Source organism: Centrocercus urophasianus, unplaced genomic scaffold (genome assembly GCF_019232065.1).
Source record: "Centrocercus urophasianus isolate 14NV4802_14NV808 unplaced genomic scaffold, USGS_Curo_1.0 seq_15, whole genome shotgun sequence".
Taxonomy (NCBI): Eukaryota; Metazoa; Chordata; class Aves; order Galliformes; family Phasianidae; genus Centrocercus; species Centrocercus urophasianus.
This window is the reverse complement of record NW_024884697.1, coordinates 34818719-34845266: the sequence shown is the minus strand read 5'-3', so window position 1 is coordinate 34845266 and position 26548 is coordinate 34818719. Positions and strand designations below refer to the sequence as shown.

At 38.1% G+C, this 26548-nt stretch overlaps 1 protein-coding gene across 1 annotated transcript in view; it reads right to left on the bottom strand.

The window, feature by feature from the left end:
- Nucleotides 1-26548, bottom strand: part of TRHDE (thyrotropin releasing hormone degrading enzyme) — a 207337-nt gene that overhangs the window by 159239 nt on the left and 21550 nt on the right. Inside the window, exon 3 of the mRNA XM_042815914.1 lies at nucleotides 9184-9310. Coding sequence (XP_042671848.1) covers nucleotides 9184-9310 — 127 coding nt within the window. The remainder of the gene's footprint in view (nucleotides 1-9183; nucleotides 9311-26548) is intronic.

The window sequence follows — 26548 nt, the reverse complement described above, 5'->3', positions numbered from 1 at the left end:
GAAGGAAAATGCAGCTTTCGCAGACCTGATCCTGGATCTGGAAATTTTATGTTTTAAATACACAAGCAGATTGCATTTGAATATATTAGATGCAAAGAAAGGGGGGAATTATATGCACAGCCAGGGAGAACAGGAAAAGTAAGTTTAGCAATATCTGCCAGAGACCTCCACAGTTTTTTGTGCTTTTTTTTCTGTCCTCAAGTGATTCTCTTAATGTCCAGATACTATTTCAAGAAACTTTCCAGCATGCATTTAAAAAAAAAAAAAAGCATCTACAGCGACAGTTCACTTGTTTAATGAAAGTTGTTCAGCCATATTAATATTTTCATCTTTATGCTGAAAATCATTGGTTTCTTTAATGCGAAAATGAAGTTGCTTCAGGCAAGGTGCTGCAAACGCAGCATACTTGATTGCGTTAGGATGTCTTTTCAGTTACAATATCCTTAGCGAAAGCAATAAAAGGTGAGCGCTACATCCCTTTGAATTTCAGTAGCTTACAGAAACTACCTAGTACAGGTGGAAGGTTTATAACTAAGCCAACAGAATCTAGGCAGCAGCAATAGGTTTATTCAGCTTGCTAGTTATACAATTCTTCACATCTTTTGTACAGACAGAAATCTCTGGCCTATTTAAGTCCCACTTTAATGTGTTATAATCTTTTCGTGACACTGTCATAATCTCCTGAAAGAAACTCCTCATGCCCTTTGATGATATATGAAAATATCTGCTTTATGTCTGTATCCATGGTTTTTTACAGCACAGAAGGAAGATGTGAAGGCTCATTTTATACATCTGCATACAGACTTTTATACATCTGTGCACAGACTTTTAACTATTTCTAATATTCAGAATGCTGATTACTTTCCTGTGTCTCTCACAGCACTAGTACTGCATAACTCTTAAAAAATAAAAGTAATAATTGTATAGAATGTTTTTTGTGAGCACCTCTCACTTATTTTTTGCAGCGCATAATATTCTCCTCAGTGAAGAAGAATAATTGTTCTTGGTAGGACAATTAAGGACCTTCGTGTTACCGTAAGAGTGAATAACATCAAGATTTTAAGATATACAAGCAAATTTCTAGCTAGACATTAAAAAAAAAAAAAGAACAAAAGCAAATGCAAGTCAGCTTAAGTGAGTCAATGGACAAAGTGCTTTCTTATCAGCTTTGCCTAGTGAAACTCATTTCTCAAAGTGATAAGTTTAATGCCTTCAAACCAGCATCTAATGGAAAGCAAACTTTGTCATGATATCACATGGAGAGCATAACAAGCTATACCAAGGAAGACCAATCCTTCTAACACTGAAAACCTGGAGAGCTACTAGGAATGCTTCTCTGGTGCTGCAGAAAAAAAAAAAAGAAAAAAAAAATCCAATTAACTTGTTTATTTTCATTTCTAAACGATATTGATTTTAAAAACAATTAAAATCACACATTCTTACAAATTCTAATCAGCATGAAATGATGGTAGTCTTCTCAAAATTGCTGTGGAATCAATCGTAATCTCTGGGAAAAAAAATACAATGAATACAGTGCAAGTACTGTTGAAATCTCCTTTTGCTCTTATCTTTTAGTCTTTCTGCACGGAAGCTGTCATTCCAGCCACTAAGGCGTCTGAATAAGTAGAAGTTACAGAGCATCTTTTAAAATACAGCAAAGCCTTAAAACACACATCTAATGACTCTTCAAATGTCAGATCTACCTATGGGAAGGAAAACAGGGAGCTAAGCAAACTATTAACAGCTCTAAGTACTGGGAGTGAGGGGAAAAGACAAGAGAAAACTCCTCAAAGCCTCTCTAGCCTGTGTGAACTGAGAAAGTAGGCTATACTGGTGTTCCTCTGTGAGTTTTAATGTAAATAAGTCATGCATCTTAAATAAGGTTCTGAACAGGCTTTGGCATGGCATTAACTCTTTCAGGCTTGGAGAGCCAGTGCAGGAACCTACAGCATTCAGCAAGTGTTGACACCAGGCAGAGCTGAAACAAGTACGGAACAAACCTGTTTAGACAAGACTGAAAGAAAGAGTTCATTGCAACCATTTATAACTCCTGTTAAACTCATTTGAACTTGCTTCCTGGCCTGAAACTTGATCTTCACTTTCCAAATGAAATGCAAGAGGCCTGATAACTGTTACCATAATTTTGAAAGAAAAGACAATGCCATTAGACATACTGCTGTTCTCTTAAGTACAACTACTCATTTAAATCAATCATGACAAAAAGCTTTGTCAAAAGCTTAGCAAAAAAATAAAATTGTCTGCACTAAAACTGAAGATACTTGTCTGACTGAGCTATTTTAGTGTTGGATGTGGACCAGTATGAAGCAGCATTTTTTTACTTTAGCCATGGCTATCTGAAAATTATTTTATATTCCTGCATTTTTAGATGGTTAAGTCTCTCTTACCAAGCAGAAGTTCACACATTTTCCTGGGAGTTGCCATAATTTCTGTAGAGTTTCTGCATCTATCAAACACTTTTATAACTTCCATGAAAGAATTCATCCTATCTGATTTTTAGATGGCTGAAAGATGTCAAATTTAAACTAGCCAGATTTCCTCTCTCTGCAGTTAGCAGAGATACCTCCACCAATACCTCTGTGCAGATGATTCATTTCTGCTAATTGTGGGGGAAAAAATAGCATTTTTTTCTGAAGGCATCTACATTTCTCACAAGGTAATGTACTTTGAGTAGACACTGCTTTCAGACTGCTAAAGTTCAGTGCATCCATTTCTACATTGTTGCCAACTGCTCAAATGCTTTACTTATGAGAAACGCAGGAAAAAGCCTCTTTAAATGCACAGGAAGGAATGAGCACAACGCATTCTCATGACTCAAATAGCTCTGGCATTTTCATAAAGTCTCCAACAATGCCACATTCTGTAGCAATCTCATAACAGCATCACCCTCTCCCATTTTCTTAATTAATCATCTAAAAGCCAACTGGTGTCATAAGATGATTTATCTGAGTAGCCAATGGGGATGCTGTCAGATTTGGTCACCTTTTTTACTACAGGCTGACTGAACAGTATTACTGGCTATAATACTACCTCTGAGCATTTTCCTTGCTTGAGAGGTTTGGATTTTATTCATGGCCTAATTAAGAGGGGAGGGCAATATCTACATAATGAAAAGGAAGCATTTCACTAGGAGAGGATTATTTCCACCAGTGCCTATTCATTTTATTCTATATAAACCTGCTTTATTTCTCTATGTCATTTTTCTTGTCTCCTGCAAAATGTATCAGATTGAAGCTTGCGTCATGCCAAGTCATGGAAGGGAAATCAGCTTCCTCCCAATAAACTTCTGAAGCAATTTTCAATGCCCCTCACAATCTGCTGTACTAATCACTGAAAAGCATCAGCTTACCATTTATCATAGTTTATAGCAATACATTAAGACAAAGTCCTATGTGAATACTATTTTTTCCCTTTTTTTCTTAACATCATGCCATGGTGATGTTTGTTTGTTTCAGTTTAGTAACTCACAGCTCCTTTTCATACTTCAAAGCACTGTTCAGAGAAAAACATTGTCTCTTGCTAAGGCTGGAGCAGGAATTTTTCCCTCTGGAGAGCAGACCAGTTGCTGTTTTGAAGTGCTCAGATTTTAGAAATGTTAAAAGAGAAAAGCAGTCTCAAAACAGAAGCTGCAAAGGTCAAGGTAAATGTGACATAGTTTGTTCTGTGTATGAATGCTCTATGTCAACCAAAATGTGTGCAGAGTCACCAGACACGTTTCAAATAGCCAGTCAAAGAAGATTCTGCCTGTACTGCTTTAACGTGGATGATAGGCCCATTTGAGATGCTTTAAGTTATTAAAAATATCCATGTGGAGGTGTCAGGCATGAAATTGCCCCAGACCAAAAGCATCTCACTTGGAGGCCATAAGGAGCAGGAACTAGAAGTATTCAGGATATTCCAAGGCATTTTAAACATTACCAGATAACCATGTTTATGCACATGAATCAAGTCCTAAGTGCCTGCCCTCCCACCTTTCTCATTCCAGAAGTCAAATGCCCCACTTCCAGAGCATCATTCTTGTTGCAGTTCTTCCTTCAAGATTCAGAACACTGTTAATACACCACTCATTCAGACTTTATTAAGTTTAGTGTTCCTTTCCCTTTCTCCTACAGGGTTGTGATGGATTGTCTCTCAGTAAAAGACTGGAAATATTTCAAAAAGATTATGTGCAGCTCAGATAGAAACTGTAACCCTGATCTCATAAGAATGCCATGAAACTCTAGAAGCCCTTGGCTAGAGGTTAGATCAGATCAGCATCTCGTAAATTTTCAGGCTGGCAACCTCTCAATCAAAAGGGAACCAAGAAAAAACTCACAATCACTTTCAACTACTGTTAAAACAAGACCAGAGAAGTATTGCTTACTGTTTTCATTTTATAGATAGGAAAAGAAAAATGAGCTACCTTTCTTGGTGTAATACAGCAATTCCACACCAGAGCTGGACAGATGGCTACCTTTTTAGGGATAAAGACCAAGGACAAGGGTAGGAATTGTGAAACTCAGTAGAACTAACACAAAGAATGCAGGCAAGTACATGGAGTTACGTTCATCCAAAAAGGAGCTAGAGATGGGAGGAAGGACTACCAAAGGAAAGTCAGAAAATAGTAACAGCTGAAAAGAGTGCAGATGTAGGGATAGCAGGTCAGAAAGCAGTATTCCAATGAACAGGTTGGGAAAATGTCAGAGTTAAGGTAATAGTAATCAGATAAAAATGATCAGCAAATCATTCAACCACCATAGAGCATCATCCCAACATTTCATTCTGGACGTCCAATGTGATAGACAAAGGCAACACCACTTTCACTCATCAATATACTCACTGTCAACAATGAGGAAACATGCGAGTTTCCTCTGAAAATCAGAACAGTTCCCCTTTAAGCCTCTTCCTTACATGGTTGACCAATTTCTTACACTGTAAGAAACAGTATAAACTCCTCTATAATACACTTCAAAATTTGAACTCTGTTCTTCAAAAATATTCTAAGAGTAAATGTTAAGGGCTCAATCTTGTCTTCCATTGTGCAGCATACGCACTGAACATCTTGGAAAAACACTTTCTGAGACTGCATTCAAAACCTCAAAGTGTTTTGTGCTGTATAATGAAAACAAGACCATATCATTTTTGCACAAACAAGGTAATTAGTACCTTGCATACACCCATAAGAAAAAAATCATTAAATTATCCTAAATAACCTTAGAGCTGCCACGTACTAATCCTGCAGAGAAGATTCCCTCAAATCCTGAAAAATATATCATTTTTTTACGATATATTTTAACTCGCACACCATATTATAGCATTCATAGATTAAATATTGATTCATTTCTACAATCCTCAAGACAGAATAGCAAAAGTATTCACCTTCTTCTATCCTTTTTCTGTATCTAAAACTCAATTCATCAACTGTTCATTCTTCCACTTGTCAGGACTCTTTCAAGGGCTGCTCTGAAAGTAATGCTTCTTATGTTATTACGTTGGCCTATGATGTCAGAGGTGGATGTTGGAGGTATGGCAGTTGAGGTTGAACCTCCCACCAAAGTTCCACTGCACTTTGTTGCTGTGTGACAGATGGCAGCAGAGGAGCAGTCAGGCAGAATAGCATCTGACATGGAGCGCGCAGGAAGCAAAGGTGTATCACTGAATTCCTCCAAGTGGAAAAAATGGCATTCACTGACATTCACTGATGCCTCCTGAACATCTATGGAGACCAAACAGTGAATGCGAGCACAGTGAGGTGGTGGGTGATGCGTTACAGCAGTGGCAACAGTAACATGGAGGAGCCATGCAGACCGATGGCAGTGCAGATTTTTACCAGTGTGGCACACAGGCTCTTGTTCACTGCTGGCAGAAATGCATAGGCTAATGGTAGTGGCCATGTTCAAAAATAGTGTTTCATAGCTCAGAATTTGCTATACCAAATAGATTTACTGTCCTCTTTGCACCTGTTGTAGTTTACATTGAAATAAGTAGGAGGCATTACTTACGGAGCGACCTATGCATTTGTTCACATTTTCCTTTGGACCTATGGATTGCATCTACAACCTCTTTTGACAAGTTTCACAAATCTACCACCTGCCTCAGTAGCTGCAATCTTTTTGTGCTCTCTGCACCTGCCTCCTGCCAACCTCACAGCATGGCCCTTTATTCTTCCCTGGAAGAGACAGTCAGCCCCTCCACTCCGTATCATTCACAGCTTAAAGAGTCACAACTCTCCAAGCATGAAAAGCTTTTGCTTACCTAATCATTCCCCACAGGAAAACTATTCCAGACTCAAAGATTCCTGCAAGAAAAAGCTCTGCACATATGAAGAAAAGGTTTTGTGTACTGCAAACTGGATTAAAACTAAGTATGTGACACAAATACAGAAATGTATTTTATATTCAATATCCATAGAAACACAATTAAAAACCCTACAGCATATCTTTTCAGAATTAAGTAAAATCCAATGCCTTATCCACCCCTCATTTTAACTACTGTTCATAATGATATTATATTGGAAAATGTGGGTTTTTTTAAAGACTTGAATTATTTTTCAGAAATGAAATTCAAACAAGAGCTATTAGTTTAAAACCCTACATGATCATCTTCAAGTTCATAGTATGATATGGAAGAAAACTGCATATCTACAAGCTAAGTAGAACTTTTAAATGTGGAAATTGGTTATTCAAATGAGAAAAATCCCCATTTCTCATTCATTACCAGAATTCACATCAATTGGCAAACGATTCTACTATCTCAGCATATTCAGAAGTCAGCAGAGTTTAGAGAAGTCGAAGTCAGACTCTTAAAAATGTTTGCCACTGGATGACAAAATGGTTCCCCCAGATTCTCCACAGTTCCTGATAACCATAAACACTGTAAAGATCTCAGAGAAGCCCACAACAGGCAACAGCAACCACAAAAATCTGACAGCAAATAAGTACAGAAAAAAAAAAAAAAAAAAAAAGCCTTATCAAAAAGACAGGCAAGTAGTCAAAACTGTCAGGACAGAGTGGTTCCTGTACAGAATCCTAGCTAGTTTACTACAATCTCAGATGACGATCAATAACTTGATATGCCAAGTGTCTGTGGAAAGGGATGTCAACAACACAAATTTACAAGTGAGCCCAGGTCCCTCTGATAAAGCAACATTTTCCAAACCTAAATGCCCTCACATATGCCCTGTAGACAGAAAACTTAATGAAGTACACAATGCTCTGCAATGAGGACAGAAGCACACCAGGTAACATCCCTGAAGTTCTTTGCCTCAGAAAGTACAGGCACGTTTGTATCAAAGCATTCTCACAATGAGCACTCCCTCAACATCTGTAGACAATGCTTTTCCTTTTGTCACTCATTAGACCCCTCAGATAGACTTAATACTACTGTAAAATCTCAATTGTAGAAATACTGCAGTATTTTCATCTTCTATTCATCAGCCACACTATTGTCTCCAATCATCTATTTTCCAGTAAAAGTAAGTAATTAAATATCAGCACTCAACTGTATTACAGGCAATAGCATATTCTTAAGCTTAGTGATCTTAGCATTCTCTTGAACTAGGAACAAAGTACTTCACATTCAACTCAAATTTTCAAAAATATTTACAATCACAAATGTTAAAATTTTCTGTATTTTACATTTCTTTACACTAAATGAATTCAACTCTGCTATAGCATAATAAATTTTGCGAACTATTTTGTAGCGATACTATAGGATAGCTCAAGTTTTCAAGCAGTACTTCCTATTAACACAAGGAGTGTTCCTATGAACACTTGATGGAAAAAATATATATATTCACTTGTGATTACTACTTCCCCATTCTGTTGCAAAGGGATGCAAAATTGAACATACTAATTTCCAATAAGATAGTTTTAAAAGAAATGCAACAGTGTAATGATAACCTATAAATCATGTTGAGTTGAAAGGACGTATGTTGCTATTGTGAAAGATAGTCTGAAACAGAAACAGCTACTACTGCCTGCTGGTACCTGGCATCCACAGTAAACTATCTGAAGCAATGATCGGAGTCCCACTGCTCTTCATTTATATTCAGAGAAAAGTTTTTGATTATACTTTTCCTTCTAAATTTTCAGTACCAGTAAGTCTGTAACTTACAGTATGAAGACACCATTACATACCTGAAACTGTGCATCAAAGGGTACGTGGGAAATCTAATGCACATGCCATGTTTAAATCTGTTTGCATATACCACCAGGAGAACACTGCCTGTAACCCACCATTTAAAGAGAACAAGAAACAAATGCCAAAGCATCCCTATAAAATATTCATGCAACACCCTCATCTAGCAACATCAATTACTTTATCTATCTCCTGCATCGTTAGTTGCAAGTCTAATAACACTACTCAGCAGGCAAAGGATTTAATGAAATAGACCCTGAGCTCCTGGGAGGATCACCTGTGGTTCCAACTCTAACACTTCTGATCAAATACAAGTTTCCTTCCTGCTGTTGAGCAATAGGCTTTCCTGGATCTTGATCAAACATGCCCCTAAGTAGGGAAGGTGTAGTAATACAGTGTAAAATATTCAAGCGTATCAGGGAATAAATGATTGTAGTGAAAGGGAAGAAGAAACTATTTCAAAAATAAGAGAAATTGACAGCTTCTACTTTAGGTAACTTGAGCTGCAAAAACCAGTATACACCAATTATTTCAGCAAGCTACAACCCAATGAAACATATGTTAACCATCAAAAATTAACCACATGAACAAACACCAGATACTTCTTTACACTGTTAGAGGCTCCCATTTACTACAAATACTCTCAATTCTGTTCCCTATCTAAAGCAAAGACATCAAGATATAAATATTACAGAATAAACGCTTCTCAATGGCTTCCTAATGAAAGCAAGGCTCAAAATAAACAGCATTCAAAAAAGAAAAAAGAAACTCATCAGTGAAAGCTGCCAAGTTCTCTCCCCAGTGTTTCACTGACTAACAAGTCCAAGTGCTGTCTGCTTCCTGCTCCTTCCAGTGCAAGACTGTAGAGGGGACAATCTGACTTCCTTTCCTCTCCAGAAGAGAGAAAAAAAATCCTTATTTACCCTTCTAAGTTAGCCTAAATATCTTTACTTTGAAGTCTTGTGCATTCCAGTCATGAATTTCCTTTAAACAAGTAGACATTTTCCTGGGCTCTGCGTGAACTTCACATTCTAGGGAAAATCTTACCTAATTTCGGCAGGGAATAGGGCACTTTAAAATAATCTTCATAAAATTCAATGAGTCTTCTTGTAATATTTAGGGCATAGTCTCCTGATCCTCTTCGGATTGCATCAGGCCTTGCGTACAATCGTACCTGTTAAAGAACAAAGTGAAAGACTGATCATTTCAGTGCCTACATAGGAAAGTTAAGCTACCTGCAGAGGTGAAGCATTCTAAAGTTATTGTGAGGTGGCAGGTTTATTTGCCTTTCTCCAAATGTTACTGTCATACATTTGTCAAAACACGCTGCAGCTGAAAATCATAACGTAGACAACTAAGGTTAAAAAGTTGAGAAGTCAAAATCTCCTGCTTGTTTATGTTGCCATATCAAAGTATTAACACCGCTTGCATCAAAATACTTCAAGAAAACACATGTGTTTGCTAGAGATATGATGGCAGAGTGGATTAGTATAATGGTTCTCTGCCTACACTGAATGTAGGCAAGATGCAGTGGCTCAGTAGGAGAGAAGTTCACTGTTTGTTAAAGGCACATTATAGCAAACTGAAAGTATTAGCACTCTGTGAAGAAAAAAATAAAGAACATTCTCCTTTCTTTTCTCTGGCAGGACACAGCTACCCTCGATGAGCCACGTAAGACTGCAAAAACAACTATTCATAAGCTCATTTGTGTTCACGAACAATTAACATTCCTCAATCTTACACAACTGCTTCAGGTCTCTGCTTTTGGAGTGCAATAAGTTAAAGCTGTTTATACAAGCTGCTGTGTTCAGAACAGAAAAGCTCACACATCTGACTACATTGAGTGCCAAATGTGCTGACCAGCTCATGTTCAATGAACAAGGTAACACAATGCATCATGAGGCTATCCATTATTCCCAGTCTTTCTGTTCTTTAATGCTTCCTTATGACAAAGACAACATACAGCTTATGACAACCGTTAACCACAAAGGCTTAGAAAGGAGGGCCTCTTTCAATACTCCTCCCTCATACACAGCCTGATGGTCTCAGCAGGGATGGGAAGAAGTGTGCTCTGTCTGTGGTGGCTGGGGCAGAAGGCCTCTCCCTGCAGCTCATAATGACCAGTCCAAAATGATTCTCTATAAAACGACAGTTCTAATAATAATAGAAGTCTCTATTACTTCCCATGGCAGGATTAAATCCCACCCAGGGATCCAAGGAGAGCAGCAGGGCAGAAATCAGAAAATACCAGTGCAAACATGAAGTGGAAATATCAGTTTTGAAATATTTCTAAATGCTCTGTTCTGGACCAAGAAAAACCCATGGGATTTTCAGCTTCAGTGAAAGCATTGCTAAACAGTGCTTTACTGCTCATTTTCTGAACCAATATTCAGTTAGCCAAGTAGAAATCAGATGTCAAACCTCAATTCTGCTTTAATCCATTCTCTCTTTCTAGGGGGTAGTTAGCAGCAAAGAATGATGACTGAGTATCTCCATCATTATATCTTTGTATTCCATTACAGAGCCAGTGCACAATCAGCCATACATAGTTAGGATTTGTAAGGTAAAATGAATAACACTGTGTAACTTAATGAGACATGTAATAATGCAGAGTTCTCATAATCACCACCTGAAAGCACATAAAACCTCACCAGAACTCCTCCAAGTCACTACTTCCATTTATTGCTTCCTTCCAAACTTCACAGTGGCTTTATTTTAGACATTTTCTGTCTGCCAAATTAAGCATATTTTCTAAAACCAGAGATTAACCACAGTTACAAATTAAAACTTCTTGAAACCTTTAGTTTATGAAAAGATGGTAAGAACTGCAATTAGATTTGTGATGAACACTGCCATGTATCATTAAACCTTTACACACAATTTTGCATAATTATTTTACTGGCACAGTTGACTGTATCAGTATATTAGAAAAAGAAGACTTGGTCAACCAAGTATGCAAAAATCATTGTTTGACAGTGGCCAAATATGTCTGTTATGAAAAATTGGACAACAGAAGGGACTCAAATAAGGACGTAGAAGAAAAATCAAAGTTCACCATACTGTATTACAACGTGTGCCTTCTGGCAAACACAGAAAAGGTATTTAAAGATGTTTAAGATTGGAGACAGATACCAAAACTCAAATAACACAATGCTGCAAATTTTCATTTTCTATCTACTTAATGTTGAGCACAGTCTTATTTTTCCAGTACACTTTCCCTGGTGCCTCTCTGCCTGCCTTGCACAGCTCCAGACTGACAGTGCTGCACTGCTGAACACAGAGATCACACCTAAGCTTGAACACAGTTCAGAAATTATCTGTGTCTTTGCCCAGGTCTCTCTTGGGCATTCCCAAGGCATGCCAGCAATCTTCAAATGCCAGAAAAGCTCCACACAAAATGCAGTTAATGTTGATACCTCCCTGCACAACACATCTTTGGCTGCTTCACAGGATAATTATTAGTTTGTTTGCCTAAAACCAGGAAAGGTCTTTTAGATTTTAACTTCTCTCATTTTCTTAAAAAAAAAAAAAAATTCAATATTGCATATTCCAAAAATGTACCTTCTTTATGGGCATTTCTGAATAACAGTGGTTGCATAATGGTGTAGTCTTCATCTAACACATCTGATGGATGACACTACCCAGAAAATAATTCAGAATTATGTCCAGAAAGGGTGTGAAAGAAAATGAAGGGAGTGAAAAGTAACCAGGCAGTGGGGATACTCATGCCAGAAGGGCACTCACTCTACCAGGAGCTGCCTTCCACCTGAACAGCCTCAGAACATAATATGCATGAAGGAACCCTAGACTCAGAAAATTACCCCTGGGTTAGCAGAGGGAATACAGACGTTCTGGAGCATTAAGTGATACAGACTGTAGAGTGTTCAGACAGTGCTCTAACAAGAAGTGTCAGCAGATAAAACAGAACGAAGATTAAGACACGAGATTTGTGTTTAGCATATTTTTTTGTTTGTTTGTTTACTGCTTTCACTTCAGAAGGCAGATAAGCTGCATTACTTTATAGGTATGTTGGACTGAACAACAATACATAATTATTACATATTTTCCCACAGGCTGTTTGATCATTATGCTAAGAATTTGATTTTACATTAATTTAAATAATAAACAAGAATTTTTTCTGCAGGGTCAGACCTAAATATAAATAAAAGTAGTATGTGTCCTGCTAGGAAAGAAAGAGGCCTCTGGACTAGTTGCAAAATTCATCAAATACTGCAATGGCACAAGTAAGAAAGAGTATAAGGACTATTCAGAAAGAAAGGATTCACAGCATTGATATTCACTTAAAAATAATGTTATTTTCTGATTTCTTTAGCTTTCTTCCATATTTTTGCTCCATTAACCAGATCTCACACACATTCCTACACATGTAAATCTGAACACCCTTTAGAACTTGATACAAAGTTGTCTAATAATCTGTTTTACAACTTGAGCTAGTGCTTTGGATGCATGCTCTATTTTTCCTACCAAAGAGTACATGTTCACTCTGTGAGTTGAGAGAGAAAGGTGCCCTAGAAGACTTGTGCCCTAGAAGACTTGCAAAGCTTCTTCCACAGTACGAGTGGTTATCTAAACAAATAAAGTCTCTTCTTGAATGCTTCAGAGGCATCCTTTTATCTTCCTAGCCTATAATACAAACTTAATCACTCCCTTTAGAAGCCCATTTTGGTAGAGACCTAAGACAAAGATACAAATTAGCTGCCTGTGTCAAATGTACTCGCATCCAGTTCATGACCTTGTCTTCCATCAAAATCAGTATAATTACTTGCTTATGTCTGGCTGTGTATCATAATGAATGTTTACACAGTGGTACAAGATCAGTGCTCACAGTTTTCCGGAGCTTGGAACTGTATGGGCAATGTTAGAAATAATTCTTCATGCCATTAATAACTACAAAACATAACTACAGAAAGCTACAGCCGCCAAGTTAAGGATTTAAACAAGTTTATAAAGGTTCATTGTAAGACAACCCACACAACTCATATCCTCTTGCATACCTGTGCAGCCCTTGATTACATCATCGCATGATGTCTTTTACTACATGACATTTGGCTCTTTCAACAATAGACAGTTATTTGATTTTCTTTATTAGCCTTTTTATATGGTAACCTCTGAGTATGCTACAGCCTTGAAAATATTACTGAAGCTCTTTTCCACAAGCTTTGCAAGATTAAGTGATATTATTACTTTCACGTAAGAAAGTGGAGAACAAAGGAAGACAGAGTTATTCTGGGTACCTGCCTTGACACCTCACCATGTCAAGTATACTTAACATTTTTATTGCACGCACTTAAAGCACTGTTCTCATTACATCTTACTGCAGTAGTGAACCCTACACAGCCTTGAGTTTGGTCACGGATGTCTTAGTTCAGGTATTAAGAGAATTAATAACACATGATTGGTGACTAAATGAGACTGTGTCAGTTTATATAACTTGCTCAGAGGCAGAGACAGTGAGGAAATTCAAAGACGGTAATCAGCCTCACAACCACCTAAAAGCCTGCACCAACCTCCTTCCAAGGGTGGTGAAGAGCAAGGTGGGGATCATTGATCTAACAGGCATATTCACTACACAGTGGTGCTGTCCTGATGCTGCGTTGCTCCTCTTGTGTCTGAATGAGGTAAACACAGGAAAGATTTTATGGGGGATCATCCTAGCAATTACCACAGTATTGTGAGTACATGGACAAACCAAAGATCGTACAAAGTAAATTCTGCTTTTCCTTAGCTCCTCTCCCCCTTTATTTGACACCATTAGCAATTTTCTAACTGAACTTGACTATTATGAAAAATATCCAACTCCCTTATAAATCTCTTAAATGGAACCACCCCTTCCTAACACTAGTTTGAATAACTAGATTTGCATCCTCAGCCCTATGCACCTTCTGGCATTTATTTGTTGTTGTTTTTAAGCAGCACAGCCCCAGATGGAAGACGTGACACATTTTCACTTTTGTGAATAGCAGAGCAAGTAGTTAAGAGTTTACAAATGAAATTGCTGCACCGCACATTTTCTCCTACTTTTCTAGCATAAGCAAAACAACACTGCTTTCCCTAGTTTCCTTTCCAGCAGCTCTGGGCTAATTTCATTACAACTTCAGATAATGACAATACAACAGCCACAATCAGATACCACCATGGAAAAGTCATCCTTGAAGATTAATTTTAAAATATCAGTTACCTAACGCAGATTCTTTGAATGACTTTGGCAGTACTATCAGTGAAAACATAAAACATTCCCCAAACTTGTGTGGCAAGTTTCATATACCTGTTGTAAGCACTCAACAGCCTCCACCTCTAATTTTATTCAAAAGTACTTGTACAAAAACTTCGCTTTCAGAAATTATTTCTGTATGTTATGACAGCTTACACAGTGTCTTTTAATATTTCAACATTTGATACTTAAAATATATCAAAGCAGTTTAAGAATCTGTAACGTCAGGTCATCAAATTAGACAAATTTGGTCAAGAGCTGTTTCCCAGAATGATGGGCTGTTGTGATATATGCTAAGAAACATGTAGCAGATTTAGAACAAACCACATCTAACCAAACGTAGGCTATTAAATGCTGTGTACAAGAAAAGTCTTCCTGTCTGCTGCAAAAATTATTCATCAACAAGAAAGGCAGCACTTAAAGACTTGTTCTTGTCTTATTACTTCATAGAGTTTCAAAGAAAATGTGAATTAGTAACTATATACAAAGTACAATGGACAAATTCTGACAAGTACCAATTGCAATAGCAATGAAAATTATTCTGGTGAATAGTTTGTTCACTAAAAATGTTTCCAATGTACCAAAGACTAGTGATAACTTCAGTACATAATAAACAGAGGAAGGTGTTAAGATGAAGTGGAACTGTTCTGTTTTGACATTTTAAAAATGCAACTCTGCTTCTTTTTCATTACAATTGAAGTATGTTAAAAAAGAAAAGGATGAAAGGGATGAAGGGTGGTAAGAAAAATCATTTTTTCCTCATTCTGTGAAATATTTTGGGTCAAACTGAAGCCTTTTTTCAACATGGAATACATTCCACATTTTCGCCATGCAAACAGAGAATCAAAATATATTATTTACAGATATCTAATTCTAAAAGGGACTATCGTTCAACCTCCTGCCTTTGTAGGAATCACCAAAAATGAAGGATGATCAAAGAGAATGTACGTATGTTTCCCCTCTGGTACACTTCCCCTCTGGCACAAGGGGAAGACACAAGCAACCTTTGCTGGATGTGCCAAAAGTCTGAATCTGCTCCCCCAGGGAATTAAAAAAGCTTGGCAGAAGTCAGGATGTTACAGGATGACACCTGCAGGCCTGAAGCGCGCCACATACCAAAGCCTACTGCTTACTTTAGAACTAAATATTTTACAATTAAAGCTTTCTCTTAAAGACATCATTTGCTATGCCATCGTTTTGTTTTGTGTGCATTCCTTTTGAAAAACTTTCACACTTGCAGTGGCATTACTCCATAGTGGAGGTGCACCTTGCTTGATTTCAAGGTGAATTGGTTTGTTTGGTTTTTTGTGGTTTTTTGTTTGTTTGTTTTTCCCCCCTCTGTTGAAATAAATTAAATTGTGCCACAAGGAAAACAGTTCTCTGCTGTTTGTAAGCATCCTCAAATAGAATATACATAGCAATGACCATTGTTACATCTCTGCCGTAACACAGAGTACAAGTTCACCGATCACAATAATCCCACATATTAGTTGCTCCAAGAGTTTCTAGATTCAGTTTTCAAGATCTACAAACTCTGAAATAATTCCAAAATTTATCTTTCCTTTAAATTTTTAGTCCATCTTTTCCATGATTTAAAGCTCCGATTGCCATTACTGCCTTCACTGATGCCCTGGGGGGAAGTTATAGCTCACTCAATGAGAAGCACTGCTCCAAGGGAACAAAACGCACCTCTGTTTTAACAAGGTAAGGCTTGTGAGAACAGATGGCTCATTGGGCTGCAATGACCTAACACAGCGCCTGTTGAACTCAATGGAATGACTCTCATTAACTACTGAGGTTTTAAATCTGGAGGAGACAAGGCATGACCAACTCAATCTCTGGGGTATGGATGCTTTCTCCAAGACAACTCTTACCAACAGCAGATGCCCTGTTTCCAGTTCATGTTTTCAGACCACCTCTTCAGTAGTCCTTATGCATGGGAAAGAAGGAGGAGGAAAAAAAATAATAATAATAATTTAAAAAAATGCATCTTTGAAATGCCAGAATGCCAGAGATCATTTAGGCAAACTTGACATGCACAAATCCATGGACCCCAATGGGATGCATCCAGGAGTGCTGCAGGAGCTGGTGGACGTTACTGCTGGGCCACTCTACATTACCCTTGAAAGGTAATGGAGAAGACAAGAGATACCCAATGACTGGAAGGAAGCCCGTGTCACTTCAGCCTTCAAAAAAGGGCAAGAAGGAGGAAACTGAAGGCCAGCCAGCCTTACCTCCATCCCTGGAAATGTGACAGAACGGCTCACTTTGGATATCATGCTCAAGCATGTGGAGGAAAATAAGGTCATCAGGAGTAGTCAGCATAGATTCACCAAGAGGAAGCCATATTTAATCAACCTAATAGCCTTCTATGATGGAATGACCAGCTGGAAAGATGAGGAAAGAGCAGTAGAAACTGCCTGTATTGACTTCAGAGAGACTTTTGACATCATCCTCGTAGATAAGATCAGGAAATGTGGGTTAAATGAGTGGATCTTGCACAGTATTCTCTAGGTGACTCTGCTTGCGCAAGGTGGTTGGATCTAATGGCCTTCAGAGGTCCCTGCCAACCCCAACAATCCTGTGTGTGCATCTGAATGCCTGTTTGCCAGTTTTCTGATCATGACCACTGATTATTCAGATGATGGGAAACACAATCACTGACTGGATCTTATGTTTATATCGCACGTCACATGAGGAAAATAGCTCTCCGCTGCTTAAAAGCATCCTGACATAGACTTACAAGCGGCCATTCATTTGTCTCTGCCACAGCATCAGGAACAAGAAGACTGGCCTTGATGCCAGGAAGGGGAGAAAAAGCATCTACAATTCCACCCCTCAGCTCACCACCTAAGACCATAGACTTTCCCACACAACAGACTATGCAAAAACACTTCCTGAAGTACTCTCACCCACAGAGTGCTTTTGCCTGCATCACACCACATAGAGCTATGGGACCACAAGTGATCTAAATTTCACTCTCTCCTTTAACTTGGCAACATTACAGCAGCTTTCCAAGTGAATGTGGCTGATGTTCCAAGGATGGAACCTACTTCACCATCATGTATCATTCTCCCATTTTTCTTTGTTCTGAATGGACTGAAAACAAATGAAAGTACAGAAATTGATCAAAGGTCAGATGACAGCCTTAAATCTTGTTTTCTCAGACATAGATTAGGTAACATGGTATCAACACGGAAATCCACATTTAAGGATAGTTTCCCCACCCGTTAACTTCAAGCAGAATTAAAAGTAACTTTGTCAGGTGCTTTAAGCAGTTCAGAGTGCTCTCACATTACAAAACAGATGTTTCTGCACATCAGCTGGTATCAGCAATACCACCCTGGGAATAATGTTTGTTCTTTAATCTCTTCCTCAAAGCTAGCAGGCTACACATAAAGTACAGCTTCTTGGATGGCCTCTCCAGACTCATTCTCATCATCCGTGTGGCTATACCCACAGGCTCAGCCCAGCACTTGTACATCTGGGGTCCAACTCACAGTGATTTAAAAAAAAAAAAAAATTTCAGTTCAGTAAAGTACTTATGCATATCTTAAACTTTAAATGCATCTTTAACCTTAAACATGTACTTAAGTACTTCAGCAGGTTCTAACATTTCAATAGAGAAGCAGCTTATGAATTTTACAGAGGGGGAGGAAATAGTCCTATGTTCTTTATTCGAAAATCTGCAGTACTCCTGTAGCAAGTGAAAGCTGCAAACACATGCAATTACTCTGTACTTAAAAGCCTTTGTTACTTCCTAATTTGATTGTACTTCAGGTGCAGGTATTGTTTTTACTAACATTACAGAGATAAATGTTCAAATTTATGCATTTAGTATAATAGATTTCCCTGTTTTCCCTGCTACCTCCTTCACTGGGTCACTTCCGCAAACTTAGCGTTGCATCTCAAGGCGAGTTTTAAAATCTGATAAATTCAGAAGAATTAACACATTGACATCATATTCTCTATATAAGTAAATAAGCTACAAGCCAAGCTCCACTGAGAAAGAGTATTAGTTATTTCACTTGTGTGCCTAACACCATGAGTTTTGTGTGCTCAAACACAATGAATTTTACAATGGAGCAAGGAAAAAGAAAATGGATAGAGGAGAAAATGAGAGAAGTAGCTGCAGTGAAAAATCGAATCTGCTGTACTAAACATATTTAAATTTGATAATGAAAAAAAATACAAAAAAATGCCTTGTTTCAATCTCCCATTCATTATTCATCATGGACAATACCCAAAAGAGTCTGTACAGTAATGAAATGTGCTCACTGAATACCAAAGGGACAGATCATCTTTACAAGGAGATTTTCCTCCAAACTCAGAGTAGACACACACATAACTACTCTGAGCCTTCTCAGATAAAATATTCGTGGTTACAAGCATATTACCTCTATGGTTTTTTAATTTTATTTTTTAAAGCTAGGTGGAAACCATAACCCATTGCTTTCTAAGGAAATACCATTTTACTGGAGATTGGATGCAACCTTTTTGAAGTAAACAAACACCATCTCTGTATCCTCATCCAAGGCAGCTTTAAATGGCTTAATAAGCCAGTTGAAATAACAGAATTGATCACTAAAAGTAATGTTTGTAGAAGAGAAGCAGTCAATGGATGGAGTTATAGCAAAGAGGTTTCTCTGGAAACTAAATGCAAACACAGAGGTCCCTGAACATTGCTGCAGGACAAAAGGAAAGAGGCTTAGAGCAAACGTGACCCTGAAACAGAAAGAAGTGAAAGAAACTTCTGGAACAGCTCTGCTACCAGTGAGAAAATGTGGACAATCAAAGAAATTGTCAGAAATTTTATAGTAGAAAAGACTTTTGTGCATCTCATTTCCAAATAAACGTGTATGAGAGAAGCATCTAGTTGCCTCATCAATTTGTCATCTGACCAGAGCAAATCCTGGTGTTTGCTGACTGCTGGAGCCAAAGGTGCAACAATACATTCCCCTAGAAGGCAAAACTGTCATGCAGACATGCTACAATTTCTAACTTGAGAGGAGATCATAAAATACTTTCAGAAGTTAATGAGCTGCACTCGTATATAAATCCAACCAATGCTCAACTGGCATAAAATAAAATACTGACTATATCACTGACCATAGTTCCATTACATTAATTCAGAGCACTCAGGATCTGTATCATACTGCTGAAATGGCTCAGGGACGGAAAATGAACATGTTAACAACTAACATGCAGCAAATCTAATTAAAGGTGCCATTTAAGAGTCATTTAAGTCAACCAAGACTGCCACTATCGCACCCCTCCACAGTCATTCAGCTTTGACTCTTCCTACGTATATACCAGCATTCATTTCATTACAGAGTAAGCTTTCAGTCACAAATGGAGTAAAAACATCAAGGTAGTATCTAGGCAATCCTGCTTCCCTGCTCAAACAGCCTTGACATGTTGGTGCCTGATGATGGCAGAATGGCTTTTTTCCTCCAAGAAGGCCTTTTGCAGTAGACATATCCCAAAGCTTTACATCAATTTCCACATCCTTTGGGTTGACTGGGATTGGAATTTAAAAGAATTCTCTCATTCAGAGAAGTTTTCATTGGCTATTTTATACTCAAACAGTTAACATCATACATCATTCATAAATAATTTTTCATCTGCCTTTGGATTAAAAAAAGTAACAGTTAGAAAAGCATACAAGTTAAGCAAAAGTACTAAAAAGTGACCTATAACATTCAACAAACTATATAGCATAGCCAATTTCACTTGTCCAGAGACTGCAATTCCATCTGAAATTACAATCTGCAACTATTGTAACTGATTATTTGTATTCTGGCATTGTCTTAAGGCCATCAACACAACAGCAAGGTTTATCGCACTAATCTAGTTACATATATAAGAGCAAGGGTTGACTTATTCTCTAAAGAGAGGTTCCTTAAGTTCACTCATGTCTAAGAGCAACCATTCCACATCCATAACATCTTTTGTTAAGTGACTACTGTTCAGAGACTATTTAGCTTTAAAGGGAAAGGATATTTTCTTACTGACTTGAAAGAATTACTTTAAGAGTTTTCAGCTAAGTGGTCCCCTACAAAATAGCCACTAAGAAACACACAGCAATTGTCTTTGGGCTGCAAAGAAAGTGAAGTAGAGGCAAGACTGTCCTCAACAACAGGAAAGAGCAAAGGCATGTCAGTACTTTCATGTTCTTCATTAATTCGGGAAAACCTCACTGTAAGTCTGGTGAAGATAAACTTTGCCATACTCATCATATATTTACAGTAAACCCTAATCAGTATAATATAATCTGTGATAAACAAAACATGACACAGCACAGCCCTAAGAAAATGCATTTACTCAATGCATAGCTAACAATAACAGAAATGAGTCAAAGGAATACAGGGAATTATTTTGTGAGTTAAAGCAAAACTTAAAAGAAAAACTGTTTGCAAAGTAAACAGCACTGTAAAGCACTCTATACTTTGAAACTTGTTGGCTCTGAGAAAACTCAGCACTTCATCAACAGGTCTTTGCATTGTGCTGGAGTCAGCCCATAACACTTTTCCAAAAACTGGCCCTTAAGAGGGAAAAAAATACGAGTGATTTTGTGCTCTACTTGGTATAAAATCCACCAGAAAAGCAAAAAGAATTAACATCGATAACAGCAACCATATTAATTGCAAGAAGTTCTTCAGGATAAAAACTTGTCAGAGCAGAGACACAGCATTTGCCCAGTAAAAGCAAAATCTACAAATCATGAAATAGGGAAAGAAAAAAAATCATTCTTTTTTCATATGGATATCTACTAAAATTCAAATTTAAAAAAATAATAATAAAAAACTCTCCAAAAACTCTCCATATCTATGGAAAAATATAAAAACTTTAAAAAAAAAAAAGCTGGCTGTGTTAGTAACATCCAAATATTTTTGCACATCTAGCTTCTGACAAAGCCACAGGCAGAACAAGCACTTCAGCCAGAGGAGATAAATTGGTGGAGGTGGTTATCTATTAATGTCCCAACTCACAGCTAGAAGGATTCCAGCCCTATTCTGGGCACACCAATCTCAGGATAACACATGGGAATGGGGGGGAGGGGAAAGCAGGGAAAGCCAATTATAATTGTAAATAGAAAAAGCAAAATAGAAAGTCTGAATCAATTATAATACTACTACAATTTGAGGACTCCCATCTGAGAAAGATCAAGGCCACAACCAGGAATCAAAGTGCTTAACCACCTAGCCAGCAGAGACTCAGATAAGAAGCAGCAGATTGTACGTACGCAAAGAACGTGAATTGGCAAATAAATGAACTTTGCTGCTTAAGAGAGAAGCTGCAAAATTCAAGTATTCTGACATATGCAAACTTGGACCAAGATGATGAAGATAGCTAAGATCTACAGAACACATAAAAGCATACTGTTTACAAAAAAATGAAAATAATATAAAATATTTAACTGCAGAGTTAATCAAATCCCTTCCAGAATACAAAAAGGTCAGATATTTATGACTATGGAATATCACTTTTGAAAATTGTGTCATTCAAGTCATATTCTCAATCTTAAAATGTCCACTATTTGAACAGTATATTTCCTATTAGAAAGTGGCTAATTAATCAGGGTTATTACTTGCACACCTATGGAAAAAATTGATTACTGATTTCCTAACAATTTCTGATTATAGCTCAAATGGCACACCTGGCTTACATCTGGACAGCTACCAGTCAGCTCACCAGCTGACATCTTTACTTATAGTGAACTGTTAGAATGCATTAGATGAATGAAGTTGTAAATAAACAGGATACTGACTAAGAAAAAGAAAACAGGATTAGAACCACTTTTTTAGTTTAAAAAAAAAAAAATGGCATGACTCCAGAGCAATTCCTTCGTGAGGAAGCTAACTTGCACAAAATGCAACATGGAATCATAGAATGGTTTGGGTTGGAAGGGACCCTTAAGATCACCTAGCTCTAACTTCCCTGCTCTAGGCAGGGACACACCCCTCTAGACCACGCTGCTCACAGCCCCATCCAGCCTCACCTTGAATGCTTCCAGGGATGGGTCATCCACAAACTCACTGGGCAACCTGTTCCAATGTCTCACCACCCTCACAGTAAATTTCTTTTTGAAACATGCAGGTCCAACAGATCATAGTAAGATAGAAAGAAGAAAAAGATTTCTGAAACCAGGCTTTCCAAACTTGCTGCAAGCAAGGCAGTCACTGTACTGACCAAACTTGCACTAAAGTTTTAAGCGTTAAATAGTCAATCAATCAGGCAAACAGGAAGCCAGAATTTTGTGGAATTTTTGCCACAATCATTCCCTTACTTACTTCTTCATCAAAACAGACTGCACAGATATGTTCCTTTGCTGACACTGAAGCAGATTGCTGTTGTTTAGTCCTTCCTTCCCTTTCCTCAGTTGCGGCAGAAAGCTATTCCCCTGCTTAGCTTCCAGCTGACACTCATGTCAATGCAACAGCTTCATTAGTCTTTCTTTTTAACAGGCTTTGAGCCTAAGATAACATTCCCTCTCATGAGACATACCCTAACCACACAGTACAAAGCAAACCTTTAAAATGGCAGGCTTTGTTTGTTCTCATATCCGCACCCACAGAATAAACAGTGTTTACAGCCAGAGGATTTGCACCTCCAGGTATCCATATTAAAAAACACTGAAGCAAGTTATTACAGGCAATATCAAAAGCGCATGAGCAGAAAGCAAAAGCGTTTCCACACTTGACCAACTATTGGCATGGACAAACAAAATCATTTGAAAGCCTTCATGGAATGTAAGTACTGTAAAGGATAAAGTGGGCACTTCCTAAGAAAGCTTTCTCCAGGTTCAGTATATTTCAGAGTAGATCTCTGGCAGGACTTTTTTTCCTGAGTTTCTGGTGCTTGGCTGCTGCTGGCAGGACAGCCAGTGAGGACACATGGTCTGACCTACACCTCAGACTCCATACTCTAATCAAGTGAGAAGCAAGAGTTTGCTCTTGAAAATTTGATTTCTCTAAGACTCAAACTGCAACTAATGCACCAGGATGGGGGAGGGTTATTAAAAAGAGAACAGGGACTGAAAGAGCTCAGGAGAGAAAGTATGAACTAATGTGCAATTGAGAGTCTTCAGATCAGCCTCTGAAGTGAAGGAAACTGTGACCAGAAGCTTCTAAGGAAAACATCTGCATAAATACCACTGACTAATATTCTGCTGCCAGTGTTGCCTACAGCTCTCAAGCATTTTAGAGGCAGTAACAACTGTGCTTTTCCCATGAGGGTCTTTGAAGCCACAGTCTCCTATTAGACAGAGCAACGAAAAAAAGAAAAAAAATGATGAGGAAGCAAGAATGAAATCCCAGGGAGAAGCATCGCTGCTGGTTTCTGCGCTCATAGTGCTGACTGATTCCTTCTTAAACGAAAGGGCAAAGTGGAAAGTCCTCCCTGGTTCAAAAACCCAAACAATCTCATTGTGAATGCCCCAAAAGGATGAAGCCTAGGAGTTCAATGCTGCAGTAAGGGTCCAGCTGCGGTATTTCAGGGACTGCCAGCCAGATGCTGCTCCCAAACAGCTCTGTGCATTACCCTTACAAATCCAAGCAGGCCTTCAGACTTTTTCTGCATTTGATGTTTGCCCAGCTTACTCATTTAAAAAAAAAAAAAAAAAAAAAAAAAGCAGGTTAGTAGGTCAGAGATAATGTTAAATAACTGCCTGGATATTTCACCTCTGGTTTTCTTCTCAGCAAAATGAAAAGGCCTCGCTAATGGGAGAGGGGAAAAAAAAAAAAAAAAAGCTACCCACAAGTCGCTATGGGTCTGTAGATGGTGAGCTTGGTCTCAGAAACCAATAAGCTTTTTGAAGAGAGGATACATGGAGACAAGAATGACTGCTGTAGAGCAGTGTGCAGAGGAGCAGGCAGGCAGGCAGGCATTGCTGCACCACACAGCCCTGCATGGCACAGACGCAGATCTGCATCGGAGCTAATGAGCCTCGACACACAGTACAGCAAATGGCCTAGGATGTGACGCTCTGCTGACATTGTTATCCCACTCTGTTTCAGAGGCAGCTATATAGTGCCAGTTAAGGGATCACTGTGCTGTACTTGAGCTGTACTCTGCTGAGGATTACTCATCTCCCCCTACAAGAACAGATGTGCGTTATTCATTTTACACCAACGCAAGAATGGGGTCAAATATGAGCTGTACAACAGCTGCAAGTCAGCTCAACAGCCATCATTCTCCACACTCATTTCCATCACTTTCAGCATCTCTACACCATATCACAAGCCCTGAAGCATCAGAAAGCACTGCTCCATCGGTCTTCCCCAAATCAAGTTTCACTGATGCACTTGTACACTTTACCAAGCACACTCACATCAGACTCTAAGAAGTAACTCTGAATTATGATTTTTACTTGGTCATTACAGTCAAGATTGCTAAGAGTTTTTCAAATTCTCAAGAAATGGGCATCCTGAAATCTCTAGGATGGTATGAAATGGAAATAAACCAGTTTGATAGCTGGCCTTTGAGCTCATAAAAAAAAAAAAAAAAAAAAGTAGTATCTTCGTACACTAGGAAAAAAAAGGTATTTTGGAAGCAACTTCTAAGTTGCGAATTACAGAAACAGATCAAGTTACTAGGTCACTCACATAAATGAGCCAGTAAGCATAGCCATGAAAGATTTTATATCCTTCATTCACTTTTAGTCTTACAGCTTAGAAAGATGAGCCAGAAAAGCAAGTAAGAGATGAAGGAATTGCCTACTGGATTCCTGGTGGTTTAAATACCAATAGCTCTCCTAGCCCTACTTTGCACTGCATTCATACAGCTGTATTCAAAGTTTTAAAATCTAGAACAATCATTATCAATTCAAGTATTTAAGAAGGACAGGAATGGATAGAAGAATGTGACAATTCTTCCTCCCCTAACTTCCATGATAGACTTAGTAGTATCCTCAGTTCATTCTGTGGTAATGGTATGAATGCCCCTGACAGGTTTGTACATTTGTTTTTTTTTCTTAACAGAGTAGATTAAAAAGAAAGAAAAAACAGCATCTGGTTCAGAAGTTTCTTGCACACTTGTTGATTCTGGGATTTGTTTACTAAAATGAAGAAGCTGGAAGGGAGCAACTCAGCAAACAAGCATATTTCTAGATGTAGATGGGACTTGAAAGCCATTCACAGTCTTATGTGAGCCATAATAAACAATACAGTACATTATAATACTATGAAATGCTATCCAGAACACTGAATTTTAACTGGGAAGGGATCTTATTATTGCTATTATTATGATTATTATATTACTATATTGCAAATAGGTACTGTGGAGACACAGCATCAGTGATTACAGAGTCCGATTCCACAGTCAGCTATTCAAATAGAAAATCCCAGCTTGCAAACAGTTTGCAGATGTTCAACACTACGTCCATTAAAAACACACAGCCAGATTCAATCTGGAACAAAATGCAACTTTGCAAAAACTCTTTCAAAGTTGTTAAGGATTCCTTCTTGTGTTTTGATTCCAGTATAACCACATTCTAGAACAAATTATGTTTCCACTGTGCATTTCCTATAAACAGTGTAGCACTATGCCAATGCATAATAATTTGAAATATGAAAATTTACAAGTAACAAACATTATTTTGATAAAAATAAAATTGATAGTAAATCTGTTTGAATTATTTTTCCACTACTTTCAATTACAGATGTAGCTTGATGATGTGAATACTACCACTATAACCCTCATCAGTAACTACTTCCACCATCCAGGTGTTAAGCAGCCTACATACCATGGTCCAGCTCTGATACTGCTTGCCTGAGTAACTAACAAAGAGCAGCTACATGAAAGTCTGTAGGCAGATAAAAACCATGAAACTTACAGACAGAGTTAAGACTATCCAGATGACATTAATAGTAGCTGAGGGACTCATGAAGAAAACACGAACACGTGATGGCATAAAACCATAAGAGGAAAAATGAGAGAGGATAGCTGGCCCCATTGGGAATCAATACCTCTAGACTGCAGTGCCATCAGAGATGGGAGAAGATGGCAGCTCAGCAACACTGAATGTCTGCTGAAAGGAGCAATACAAGACAACTCTTCCTACTCCTTGCTGCTGCATGGCCCGCAAAGACTTGTTATGTATCTGTCAGCAATGGCGAGCACACTAATGCTGAGCTATTCTAATAGATCATTAGCTCTTAAGTATCTCCTTCGTGCTTT